The following is a 13,724-nucleotide window of genomic DNA, read 5'->3' as shown; positions in this document are numbered from 1 at the left end:
CATCCAGACGTTCTGTCTGGGCTGAGGTCTTACTTTGCCCTCCATGTGTCTGCGCTCTATTCAGGCATTAGGATTTATCTTATTTATCTGCAATGCCAGAAGTAGAAATATCTCCTGCAATATTCTCAAATATCTAAGCTTGTCTCCTTTTATTTAACTTTTCATTAAATCTTCAAACAGGCTACGGAGCCCCAGAAGTCCAAAAATGTTAAAAATAATAAACTTGTACACAAGATATTAATGTGTGAACAAAGTTTCTTACTTCTTCTGGGACTCCGTAGAAGGTAAACCATGCATCGTCTGAGCAAAGGCTGTGAAACTTCCTCTCAGGTTCTGACTCGTTGTTATGGAAAAGGGATGAACGCATTCGAGCTTATAAGAGATGCGTGCTCATACCATTTATAAAGAACTGTTAAAAGGCACATTATCATGAAATATTCACGAGGGATTCTGTTCCTTTCCATTCAGCTCATGATGCCTTTTTTCATGCAAAGTAAGACCCTCACCATGCAGTGTGATCAACGCACTCCTTGAATTAAATCATGCATGATTCTCTGCGTTATACAATATGGAGAAAAGGGCCTTTGGCATTCCAACCAAGTTGGAAAGATGTTGCATAAGCCACATTTGCCATTTCTACATTTTGGCTGGTCTAATATCACCCTTGAGGACTTCACTGTTGAGGGTAAGAGGTAGAGTTGCTTCCTGATGAGCTGGAAATTGCAACCATCCATCACTGTAAGGCCGGGCTTCATGAAAACCTATCGAGAGATATTCTCCCAAGGGTGCAAAAGCAAAAAGCCCAGACCATCACAAACAACCACTCCTTCATTTTGGACATGTGGTCGCTTTATGCACGTCAGCACTTTATGCAGGTTGGCATGTTACTGTGCTCCAGAACTGGAAGTGAAGAGAAAACTACTTGAGCTTAAATTATGATTCCACATTCTGGACTAGTCTTTTTATTCTTCGATGGCGTCCTTACTTCCTCTAAAGGTCATTTTCCTCAGGGATTAATGGTCCCACTTTGAGCATTTATCAGACTTTTGATCAGGTCTGACGACTTCTTCCAAGAAGTCAAAAACTGTAAATGTCAGATGAATGCATCTCACATACACAGTTAAACATGCTGGCTTGATTATTGGTGTTTTCAGGTAAAGCGGCCTCAGTTTCATGGGTTTCAAATTCCCTCTCGTCTGTACTTAAAGGCCACATCATCTGTCCATGTAGTATTGATCTGATCTAAATATAGGCCAAGGTTACATTTAATATCTTAAAGCAACCACAGCTCTTCCTGCAGCTTCAGTCAAGTATCTCACTGTGCTGTCGACTCTATTTATGATGTGACCTGTGTTCCAGAGGAGACCAGTGCTGCGATGACGCTGACGAATGGTTCAACCATAAAACGACCTTGAGCACGTTAGGGATTTTGTGTCTTATTTCCTCACAGATCAATTTCCACTCTAGCCATTCAGGGCTCAAAGGAAGTCCAGCACGGTTATTCCACTGATGTAATGCCATTGCTTTAAAACATACGGTAGCTGTGCGTCTGCAGCAAAGTCAAATTTGGTTTCTTCTTTTTCTCTTTCTGCTGCTTCTAAATCAGTCAAACTTGGAAAGACTTTGGTACTTTACAATCCTCAGTGTTTTCAGATTATCCAGTTGCATGCTGAGATGTTGCCAACATAAATGTCCAATTTAAACAGTTCGCTGAAGTTTGCCTTCGACTGTTCCTTTGTTTTCATTGCATTGAATCATGTGTAGTCATTGTTAAAGCGTAGCTCCGAGACTGTCATCAAAGTGTTGATGGTTAAAGATTGACAAAGAGACAGCAACTCTTTTTAACCGTTTTTATTCAGAAGTTTTTGATAAACTTTTGAACTCACTTGCAGGTAATAAATCTGATTGTGTCTGACAGCAGGTTTATTTTATTCACTCCTCGTAATTTTTTCTTTTGCCCTTAAATCTTTCTGTCGTTCAATCACTAAGCGCAGCATCATGTTTTCTCCACTGCAGGTCAGTCTCTGTTGAACTCCACACACCGTCCAATGGGATTTCTTGGAGATGTTTCGAGTACAACAGGGTCACCGCCATCCGCCTTACCCGCCTCTCATCACGCTGCCTTTGAGAGCCCAGACTCACCTGGTGCCCTGCCATCCACTCCTGAACAGAACCATGAAGTCCGGACTGCTGACGTCGAGCATGTTCAGTGGGAACGTGTTGCTTCAAGTGGCCTCGTTGCGGAAGAACCACATCCTCTTTCCACTCCACCATTAAGCCCCTCTGAACCTGTGTTTAGGTCGAGCTCACAATTTGATGCAGCAGCTAATCTTTGGAAGCCGGCCAGGACAAATTCTGCCAAACAATCTTCCCCTCTCTCTCCAACGCCTACAAGATCCCAGATTCAGCCTCAGTCAAAGACATCAACGTCGTCTTTTAGCCCCTCTGCTGCCATCAGCTCCACAACAACTCAGCCTAGTCTGCATTCTCAGCAGGAAGCAACTTTCACTGAGCAGAAGGACGCTGCATCAAAGATGGCCTCCGAACCGGTCCAGCCTCTTGAGATTCCTGAACTGGCTCTGGCTGATTCTCTCGCAGATGAACCTTACCACATAAGCCCCAGTCTTGCCCCCTCTGAGGAGAAGAAACTAGCCCATGACACCATCGTGCAGTACGACCCAGAAGAGTTTCTGGCTCCTGGCTACAATGTGCCTTTCATCGCCCCCCACGCCACATCCCCTTCATCTGAGCCGACTGACGCCCCTCCAGAGGACTTCTACCCTTCCAACACCATGGAGGTGGACTGGGGGTCTGGAGACTACTTGGAGACAATGTCATTCCTAAATCCAGATGGTGAGGACTACTCTATGGTCACCAAGGTGCCCTCTGACTCGTACGATACGGAGGACTATACTGAAAGTTATGATACGTCCTTCCCTTCCAGAGTGGGAATATCTCCATCCTCCATGAATCCTCTTCATGTCTCGACTTCTCTCAGCGTCACGACAGCATACAGCTCCATCAACCCCACTAAATCCCTCAGTCCTTCGTATTTTTCATCTACAATTCACTTGGCGCTCGAACCGACTCCCAGAGTTAACAGTGATATACCTGAAGCATCGGACATGGATTGGCCTGATCTGTTCACGATCCAGCCGACGGATGTGCTCTTACCTGACATGAACAGCTTGGAGTATTACACCATCCAGTCGACCAAAGAGAACAACAGTTCTAAAGCTGAACAGAGAGGGAACGTAACCGTGGTGTCCATCAGTGCCACAGATATGACACCCACTAATAACCTCAACAACAACACCAAACCGCCTGAGGAAGAGTCCTCCAGTTATCCGTCTGGGTTCGAGCCTCAGGACGAATCAGCCACCGAGGACAGTCCTCAGTTAGTCAACGCCTCTGAGCCTCTCCTGGATCCTTCGATTGTCCCAAGCCACTTCTTTGATCCCACCTCGTCCACCTGGGGAAGTCAGACGTCCCCAACCTATCAGTCAGCCCCGACACTGACCGTTGGCCTTGACAGCATCGCCTCAACAGAAGCTGTGCTACCCACTGCCACGCCTTCGCTACCAGCCGATGTACTGTTGTCTTCCTCTTTGACAGACGTCCATTGGTTTGTTACAGAATCATTCCTACAAAGCACCATACACACCACTCCTGTCTTAAGTGCAACCATAGCCTTCTCCCCTCTTCCCGTTGAACCCGCGGATACAACAACAATGGAGTCAACTGTTACGACTGAAGAACCTCTAAACGTCACTGTGCTTTCAACTGAACCCTCATCTAATGTTTCTGTGCTCCCCCCGGTCGTTCTGAGCGATCAGGGGGTGACTGAAGATGGATTTGACATCTCAGCCACGATGACCTTGATCCCAACAAGCACCGGAGCTAATACAGTCTCTGCTGTGCCCACAACTAAATCTGCCACCACTACTTCTCATCAAGGCGAAGCTACAGTTCCTCCTACCGCTGAGGCCTCAACTAGTGTCAACATCATCTCGAGCACCAGTGAAAAGACCACAACAACTGCAGCCACAACATCGAGACAATACCTCTGCAGCCCGGAGAGGCCGTCTTATTTAGTCAAAATTGGTAAGTTTGACATGCAACCTTGAGTTATGTTTGAAATAATTCACACAAATCATGATAATCAAAGAATGTGATAAGACCAAATGTTCTGATGCTTTCCTCTGTAGGGTTTCCTTCCGCTGCCACTATTGGATATGCCAAATCTCAAGTGAGAGACATACTGAAAGTGGAGTTCAACAAGTCGGTGGAGTTACAGGTAAATCTATCTCAGCAGAGTCAAATGGGTTTTTTTACCCTTCAAAAAGGAAGCACATAAAAAAGGTTCTGTTGGAGTACAAAGTAGATCATATACAGTAAGGACCCTCTATGCTCTTTGTGTTGCTGTGTGTGTATGTACTATGTTTGTGAGTGTGTGTACACACAGATGTGTAGATGAACCATGGAGGCCAGACCACTTCCTGTGTTTCATATCAGTATTTCAGACATAAACATCAAGACCCACGAGACAACCAATCTGTGATTTGTACCGCAAGTGATTCCTCCGTGTTTCACGTGTCGTCTGTCTCTGTGAAGGTTGTGGATCCCCCGCCAAAGTTTGTGTTCCGGGTGGTGTCTGGTCCGGTTGTATACACGGCCATATCTGTCATCAATGCTCTGCGACGGTCTGGGCGCCGCTTCCTGTCTGTGTCTCCAAACTGGACCACACCAGACCGTAGATATCAGATCCACACAGGTAAGTGACCTTTCAGTAAACCGTCACCGTTTAACAAGTCTCAACTTGATCTAAGTCTCCCGTCGTCTTGGCTGCGCCCAGTGCTGCAGTTTGTTCCCAGTCACATCGACGTGCGCCATTGCAACTTCAGTGAGAGCGTGGAGAAAGGTCTGACCATGGCCTTAGCAGAAATACGCCGGCGCTCAAAGGAATCAACCAACTTCACAGTGCAGGTGAGTGGGACCAGGATGAGGAGAAGACTGATAGGCCTATACAAACGTGTAGTACAGTGGTGTCCAAACTTTTTTTCTTGCGGGCCAAAATTGTCGCGTTAGAATCGCTCACGGGCCACAGGGTTTTTTTGGTTTGTTTTTTTTAAACATTGGAGGGAACTTTTTGTATTTTGACCTCTTCAAAAAATTATGTAAATACACAATAACTAATTGCAGTGGGAAACTGTTGTGTTCTAATTTTTTGGAAAGAATAGTCAGGCTTTTATAGGTTCTCCCTCGCTAACATGAAAAAGAAAAAAAGAACGAAATATGCCATCTGATGAGGCCTGGGGCCAAAATCTTCTGATTCTTCGATTTGAAGTCAAGGGCCACAAAAAATCCACTCAAGGGCCACAAATGGCCCCCGGGCCGCACTTTGGACACCCCTGGTGTAGTACTATCCTTCAGTCTGAAAAGGCTTTTATAATACGTTGTTTACTATTAGTGAAAGACCTCCGAGCTCGTCCAGTCACGTCACCAGTTGATGGCAGCTGTAGAAGCAGAAAAAGCATGTTGAGTATTTAGTATTTTGGTGAATGATTGGAGACAGAAAAGGAGACAAAAAAATTCACCACTGAAAAACCTAAGCGACTGAATGTTTCGACGGAATCCAAGAAAATCAATCCATCCCTCCCTTTTCACCACGCATGGGATGTGTGTGCTTACATCATGACAGGAGTCGTCCAAGCCAAAACATCACTTTCCCCATTTGTATTCCTCAGTTCTCACTGTTGGATAACATCCTGACAGAAACGCCCCGAGCGTCTCAATCGGCTCCTGTGAACCGAAAAAAAAGTAAAATGCTAAACTCCTTCAAAGCAACTCTTCATATCTGAGCACAGACGGCGTTGTCCTTGATCTTAATGTTTCTGTGACTGCACAGAGAGGATGTGACCATAGAGACAGTTGATGTACCTTCATCTCCATCATGTCCCTGTCACCTCATCTCTTCTTGTGCTGTGGAAGCAGCACCAGTCGTCCACCCTCTCACTCCCCAGGTTCATGCTCCAGTTGTTGAGTATTAAATGAGCTTACACGTAGTTAGCACAAAACGTATTCACGTTAGCTTCTGTAGCGTTATATGTCATCCTGTGTTATAGTCTTAAAGTTTGAGGATATTTAGGTACAGAAATATATTTTTGAGGACTTGCAAACACTCACACTTTAAGTTCTACTTTCAAATCGCTGAAGCCAAGAAAGAATCAGATTTTTCATCTCGTTACTCGAACAGGCTTCAAGTAACGAGTTTTTGATAAATGAAGCTGTGCGACGTGTGTCTGCTGAACACAACATGTCGGTCCGACTCTGTTCTAGATCGTAAACATCACCATGGCTGCTCCCAAGTATCAGGACCGACGGCTGGCGAGGCAGCCGGTGGACGTCACCTTCACGGTGCGCGGGGCCAAAGGTTACCTGATGGGCTCCGAGGTCAGTAACGCTCTGATGAAGCTCACCATGGTGGAATTCAGCTACTACATGGGCTTCCCTGTGCTGCAGATCGCGGAGCGTGAGTAGCACTCTGCTGTGTCATACGAGTGTTTCATCAGCCGTCAACTAAAGGTGAAAAAACGTCTTACTTCTTTCCTACAGCTTTTCATTATCCAGAGTTGAACACCAGCCATCTTCTCCGCTCGTCCTGGATTAGAACAGGTATCACACTTATTACATGATTGGTGAAAAGCTGATCTGTCTGATCCTATCATCTGTTGCTCTTTTGGTGCTCAAACGTTAATTACTCCTAGCACACTGTGAAAGTGTGACGATGCTGTTTTCCCAGTTAAATCATTTTACAGTTTGACTTACTAAATCAGTGTAGAGACTGAAATGTTCAGACTTTTTATTGACTAAATCTGGATTCAAATAAAAGGTTAAAAATGGCACTAATGAGACTTGTCAAGAGGTTGAGACTGAATCGAATCGAGCTGACAACATATAAACCCTGCTTCTCCCTCAACCCTGACACCCTCCGTGTTGATTCCTGTTTGTCTTCTGTCGTCTGTGTACAAAGTGCTCCTGGGGGTGCTGGACCAGAAAGTGGGTGAGAGGACCTTCCAAGCCAGCATGGAGCGCAGGGTGGCCATGCTGCTCGGGGAGGCGATGGGATTAGTCAGACGTGTGAAGAGAGCCACGACTGTAGGAAACAGCAGTGTGCAGGTATCATGAGACTCAGACACGTGTGCACCTCCTCTTCTCTTCTGTCTGGATTCATAAAGTGCAACATGAACAATATTAGAAAAGGTTTCATCCATTCTTTCTGCTACAAACTTACAGAAGTCTTTAACAGGAGAATTATTGAAGGATTACTCTCTCAATCTTCAAACAGCTCCCTTTCTTTTCCATCACTATTCTCTGATGCTCTCTCTCTCTCTCTCTCTCTCTCTCTCTCTCTCTCTCTCTCTCTCTCTCTCTCTCTACCCGGGTCGAGTACTGAGGACTCATTATGTGAGCACCGCTGTGTTTGTGACCACCGAAAGCCTTGCTGCTTTACTAATCAGCCTCCAGTGTTTGTGGGTTCGTTCGACACCTGCTCCGCTCAAAAGGGGACAGGATAGGGCTCTGTCTCCATGGCAACAGCATGCTATTCAGGATTCCAGGGAACAGCCCACCGAGAGGACCACATCCTCCCGAGTCCTCGTTCGTTCCCCCCCTCTTCCTGGTCTCCGCGGTCCCCGCTGCTTGATGTGAGCTCCTGTGAGCCGCAGAGCTGCTAAAAGTGGATCAATTATTAAGTGTTTGTCTTCCTCCACCTGTATCCTGCAGTTGGATGATTCAGACTGTGTCCCCGTTGTTGAGAAGAACGACATTATTGAGAGCATAGAAATCAAAAGAAATCCAAAGAACAGGAAGAGTGAGAGCCTGAGATGAAAGAGAATGGGCCTGAGAGAGGAGAGATTCATACTTGATGTGAACTCAGGAAGTCTGACTGCTGGAAAGAGCTCTTTAAACGGCGCAGTAGTCAGAGTGATACAAATCTTTTAGATGAGTAGCACACTCATTTTCTCCGTCCTTCCTGCATCCTGTACCCTGGTCTCCATGAAACCCACGGTGCAAATTTAGCAAACATCAACCTTCGCTATGATTAGCTCTCTAATTTTAGACGCTGGCATCCTTCCTAGATTAAATCTGTTCACAGTCACACAGATGTGATCTTTATTATGTTGTGTGTGTCGCCTTACAGCCATGAAGCTAACTTAGACTTCTTTTACATTTCAAAGACTCATCTTTGAGTGTCTGCTGGGTAGAATGAGAGAAAGCGTCTGAACTTCAGAGGGAGTCTTCGTCTCTTTCTCACACAGATGCACACACACACACACACACACACACACACACACACACACACACACACACACACACACACACACAGAGTCATAAAAGACTCTTATGTAAGACAGGCGCCCTTAACCGTCAACACAGCATCAGTGTGTTGTTGTCACCTGAGAGCAGACCTTCTGAGTCTACCCAGACAGAGAAAAGTGGAGGTGGAAATGGGGTCACACCCACCCACACACACACACACACACGCTCACACACACGCTCACACTCACACAGACGCTTCCTCCCGTCTTTCCACTCTAATAACCGTGCACGGTCTGGATTAGACCCTGGATGAGGGAGTCTATCAGCCCAGGCATGACCTACACTTTCCTCTTTCCAGTAATGCAGCAAGCAGACTGCTGCGGCCTCGGGGCACCCACAGGGAGCCTGCACTCTCTCACACACACACACACACACACACACACACACACACACACACATTGGAGATCATGGAGAAATATTTAAACAATGAAAACGCTGTACTGGGAAAACACATCATGATACATCATAAGTCCGCTTTTTTGTTTTCCATCGGTGTTGTTTTAGTGCAAATGTTTAAAAATCCAAATCACAGGTTAATGATGAAAGACAGTTAATGCATAAAACCGTTAAAATATTTTACATATTGAAGTTTTCATCACGATAGTGACGGTAGAAATGCAACATTCAAAGTGGCCCCTCCCCCTGGGCTCATAACCAATCATCACACTCAGAGCAGGTCGTACTGTTTGTAGCTACACTGTAAGCTAACACACGTTAGCACAAGCTAACCACCAGATGCCTGTCCAACAGGAAGCAGATAAAAGGTACAGTAGGTACACAAGGTGTAGCCTTATACACTCAGCATTTCGTCTTACTTTGTTTATATTTTGTCTTCTGACCAGCTGCGTCCTCAGCCGTCATAAAGGCTGATTGGAATCATATCCAATAGTTGTTCTGAATCCGCACCCATACTCACATGCTGCGCTGTCATTGGCTGGAGGAAACACAGTGTCACATTTATCCAGGAAAAAACCAGGGGGCAAAGCAGTCAAACTCTAAACTGACTGAAATAGAAAACACACTCCATTAATAAGTCATTATCCAAAGTGGAGCGTGATGTTTTCCTCTCCGAAGAACCGTACTTTAGTTCATCTAACTGGGACAGTGTTGCAGTGTGAAAGTAATGATTCTGATGAATAATGAGAACATCAAAACTTAGTCACATCCAACATGTGACGCTGAAGAGAAGGGACTTTTGGTTGTCTTTGTGTCTTCACCGTCAACAATAGAAACTAAACAAACTGAAGTGAAGAAAAGATGCACAGTCAGTAGGAAACAGAGAACAGATGAAGACATGAATCTAATACAGCTTCATTTGTTAAGCACTTTAAAACAACCACAGCTGACCAAAGTGCTCACATCAGGTAAAAACATTTTTAATATAAACTACCGGTAAATTAAAACGTGGGAGTGTCCGCGTGGATGCTGCAGCCGTGCAGATGAGAGGCAGTGAAGTGTTTGTGATTCAAAAAAAGAAGAAAAGATGCTGTTATGTCTGCTCGAGATCGACAGAGAGTTTGACTGTACATTTAGCTGTGGTGATTTTCTCTGTGTAAGAACATGCTTCCTTTTCCACTTACAAAGCTCATGTGTGTCAAATGACGAAAGACACACTTTAAACACACTGAGGAGTTTTCTTGATTCTGTGATTCTCTCACTTGGTCGCAGCCGTTGGAAGATTCATTCTTCTTCTTTGTCACTTCAAGAAACAGTCACTCTCCAGTTGCTCATCATCAGGATGTGGATTGTAGCATGAAGGGTGGCTTTGATATTTCTGCAGAAACTTGCTTTCTTTAGCTATCTGTTCACCCTAAAACTCTTAATATGTGCATCAGTGCTTGGTCCATTATAACACGGTGTCTTTTGACCTCCCAGGTTGTGAGCACTGGTCGGCTGCTGGGTGCAGACAACCCTCTGGAGGTGGTGTATTTCGTGGAGAGTCCCGGTGGTCAGAGGATGCCTGCAGATCAAGCAGCCGAGCTCCTGAACAGTCTGGATGTTCAGCGTGCTGCCATCGTCTTAGGATATCGCATCCAGGGCATCTTGGCACAGCGTGAGTACCTCTTGTGTGGTATCAGTGACACGTCAGGGTACTTGCTCCCTTTTACTCGTCCATTCCTAAAACACTTTCAGGACATGCAGGTCCCTAAATTATCAGGACTTGTTCGTGAATCAGCTTGACTGCGTCCGACTTTCCTCACAAGGAAAAATATAAGTTTGTTCTCCTCGTTTTTGTGTAAATATCTCTGCAACCTGTTTAAGGATGTTTCACACAATTCATGAAAAACAAAAGGAAGCTAAAAACAGATGGCTGATGGAGAAGTGTACAAAGCAGACACACTCTGCTCGACATGAACCACGTCTTCTCCCCCTGCTAGCAGGAAGTCTGTAAAGAGTTGTGCACACATGCACCCATCCTGCCAATAAAGGGAAAAAAATGGCCGACATGCATTAAAGTATAAAGCTCCCAATCTACTTTTTTTTCCTTTTTTTTTTTTTAGAAAACACTGCGAGCTTTTCTCATAAAATCAGCTTCTTCTCCTGGTGATGTCATCACATCCCTTTGAAATCAAACGGCTGCTGGTTATTTTTTGACTGCATTAAATGTCACGGTGTGTTTCTACCTCTGACGGTTTTAGAGGATAGGATGTGTGTGCAGACGGTTCGGTGACTGCAGATGGTTCACATCAAGGTGCTATCCGTCAATAAACAGAATTTAGTGTAAAACAACGTGTGAGGGGATTTCTGTCCCTGGAGATGAAGAGCAGAGAAACCTTTTTCCTGTCTATAACTCTGCACCCTGTAAAGTCTCTCTCCATGTTCTGCTCTGTGCTGAGAGGTGTTGCAGACTCTTTACTCGCACCATTATTTATGGGCTTCATATACGAGCTCCTTATGTGTGTTTATAGTAACATTTAAGCTAATTAGCTCCCCCCTGTACACGCTGGAGTCTCCCTCATTAGGAATCTAAACAAGGGATGAAGGACTAATGAGAGCCCCTCCAGGGCCTGTGTCTCTGCACTCGCTCTGTTCTCCCACAGTCCTTTTCTCTGGGGATGAAATGAGTCTTAATTAAATCTCATGACGGTCACAGCAGCAGCAGCAGCCTTTTAAAGGAAGAGTGCCTGTTTGTGAGGAAAATCGAAGTGAATGACGTTTTATCTCGACCTGAAACTCTCTCTCTCTCTCTCCGTTTGTGTGCAGCCGTGGAGAAGGTTGCATCATCGCCCACGGACACTGAGAACACCAACGTGTGGATCGTCATCGGGGTGGTGATTCCCCTCATCGTGGTCCTCGTCATCATTTCCATCCTCTACTGGAAACTGTGCCGGACGGATAAGCTGGAGTTCCAGCCAGACGCCATGACCTCCATCCAGCAGAGACAGAAGGTAGAGCTGACTGAGCGTTCACACCGCGCCTGTGTGTGTGTGTGTGTGTGTGTGTGTCTCACCACACACATTCTTGGCGTTTTCCATCCGACGATGCGTTCGAGGAAAGAGGAAGGATGAGCTCACTTTTAAATCTAAATGAGCTGATAATTAATTCGATGAATCCGTCATCGTAATGAATGAGCTGCTCAGTCTGGACTTCATTATTTCTTATTTTTAGAAACGCTTAATGATAAAAGTTTAATGATCTCAGCAGTGGAAATGTGTGGAAATGTGTGAGCCACTGTCGCTCTTTTATTTTTTTAAAAACCTTTTTTGGTTTCAACTTAAATACTCTTTCACTTCCTGCTGTTCAGGTGACGTTTGTCCAATCAGATCAGATCTTCAGTCTGTGGCATCTGAAGATCTCCTCGTCTGTCCAACTCTGTACAGACTGTGTTTGTGCCGTAACTGAACTGAGCCGTCGTGTCGTCTTTGTACATTCATCTTGATTCTGTGACTGCTTGATATCGCTGTCCCGCTCTGTAACTTCACACAGACACACACACACACACACACACACACACACACACACACACTCACTCAGTCAGACATTCAAGCAAAGGCAAGTTTATTTATGTCGCACATTTCAACAACAAGGCAATTCAAAGTGCTTCACACAGGACATCTAAAAGCCTCATGACAGAGGACAGAAAACTTATTATAAAAACCTAAAATATGCTCAAGTGAAAATAACTCAAATTAAAAATTGAGAAAAATATCAAAAGAATTCAGAGTTATGGTACACATTCACACACACGCTGCGCTGCTGATCCTGTCTCTGGCCTGTAATGTTAAAGACAGAACAGAGGAGGGATCACTTCGCTCACCTCTGAGACATTCAGGAAGTCTGAGGAGAGGAAACGTGGCGTCTTCACTTTAAACACGTTTTACTCTGACGCTGTTTTTCTTCTCTTCTGTCTCTTTTGTCACAACATCATTTATTATTTTGACATGTTTTTGATGACCTCCTCGTGCGACTGGTCCACAGAAGGTTTTACTCTTTATCCCCCTCATGGGCGGCCAAAACAAAACAAACAAGGAACAACCATCATAGTAACATGCTAACTTCTCAAAACCTTCAAACTGCATTAAACAAGAACTCGTCTGTGAGATTTGACAAATATGAAAGGTGTGATGTCAGCGTGTTCCTGTTAGTAAGCTCAGGGTTTATCTTCAGGAGTGTCCAGGTGTTTGTGGAGTCTCCTCTGACCGAGGGAACTGCCAGACCAGTCCAAATGTGTTCAAGCTGCTGGGTCGTCTTCCTGACTTCCTGTTGAAACGTAATGTGCATAAATAATAACCACCACTCAAAGTCTGCCCTCTCTGCTTAACACAATCATCTGTCACTTAATGATGGGTTGAATAATATAATTGTCCCTAAAGCTGAATCTATCAACAGACTGGATAAAGATGCAGCATGTCACGGCCGTGGTTCCATTCTGACAGACAACACTGAGACGCTGTGCAGGCTGAGAAAATAGACACTTTAATGTTCTTTGCAGAGCCCTTATATACTGTTCAACAGATGTCACAAATTCCTTCCCACTTTAGATACTTCTGTACATGGTCAGGAGAATCACATCACCTTTACCCTTACAATGTCAAACCTCTATTAGAAGAACAATTCCTCATTTCATTGTCAACTGAGGCCATACATTTATACTTTTAGAAAACCTTGAAAGACATTCTTCTCTTCAAATATGGTCATAGCTTCTCCAAATAGATCGTAGTCTGCTCACAGCAAAGTCACCTCTACAAAGTGTAACCAAACTGAACGTATTCACAGAAATTCGTACTATCACTTAACACCCCCCCCCCCCCTCCACACCCCCCCCCTCCCCCAGTCCTCCACCTCCTTCAGAGAATCAAGAACCTCTCTTCAGCAGACACTCCCCCCGACTAAAAAGCACG

At 44.9% G+C, this 13,724-nt stretch overlaps 1 protein-coding gene across 3 annotated transcripts in view; it reads left to right on the top strand.

Moving 5' to 3' along the window:
- The window catches only part of LOC306825324 (UPF0606 protein KIAA1549-like), a 44,061-nt gene that overhangs the window by 14,403 nt on the left and 15,934 nt on the right, over positions 1 to 13,724 (top strand). For all 3 annotated transcript variants that reach the window (XM_079345995.1, XM_079345996.1, XM_079345994.1), the window contains exons 3-11: positions 2,017 to 4,104; positions 4,209 to 4,297; positions 4,615 to 4,774; positions 4,856 to 4,986; positions 6,340 to 6,532; positions 6,616 to 6,675; positions 7,034 to 7,179; positions 10,258 to 10,435; positions 11,587 to 11,771. In XM_079345995.1, the coding sequence (XP_079202121.1) occupies positions 2,017 to 4,104; positions 4,209 to 4,297; positions 4,615 to 4,774; positions 4,856 to 4,986; positions 6,340 to 6,532; positions 6,616 to 6,675; positions 7,034 to 7,179; positions 10,258 to 10,435; positions 11,587 to 11,771 (3,230 nt within the window). The remainder of the gene's footprint in view (positions 1 to 2,016; positions 4,105 to 4,208; positions 4,298 to 4,614; positions 4,775 to 4,855; positions 4,987 to 6,339; positions 6,533 to 6,615; positions 6,676 to 7,033; positions 7,180 to 10,257; positions 10,436 to 11,586; positions 11,772 to 13,724) is intronic.

This window comes from Symphodus melops (assembly GCF_947650265.1).
Source record: "Symphodus melops genome assembly, chromosome: 6".
In the NCBI taxonomy this organism is placed as follows: domain Eukaryota; kingdom Metazoa; phylum Chordata; class Actinopteri; order Labriformes; family Labridae; genus Symphodus; species Symphodus melops.
This window is presented reverse-complemented; position numbering and strand designations above follow the sequence as displayed.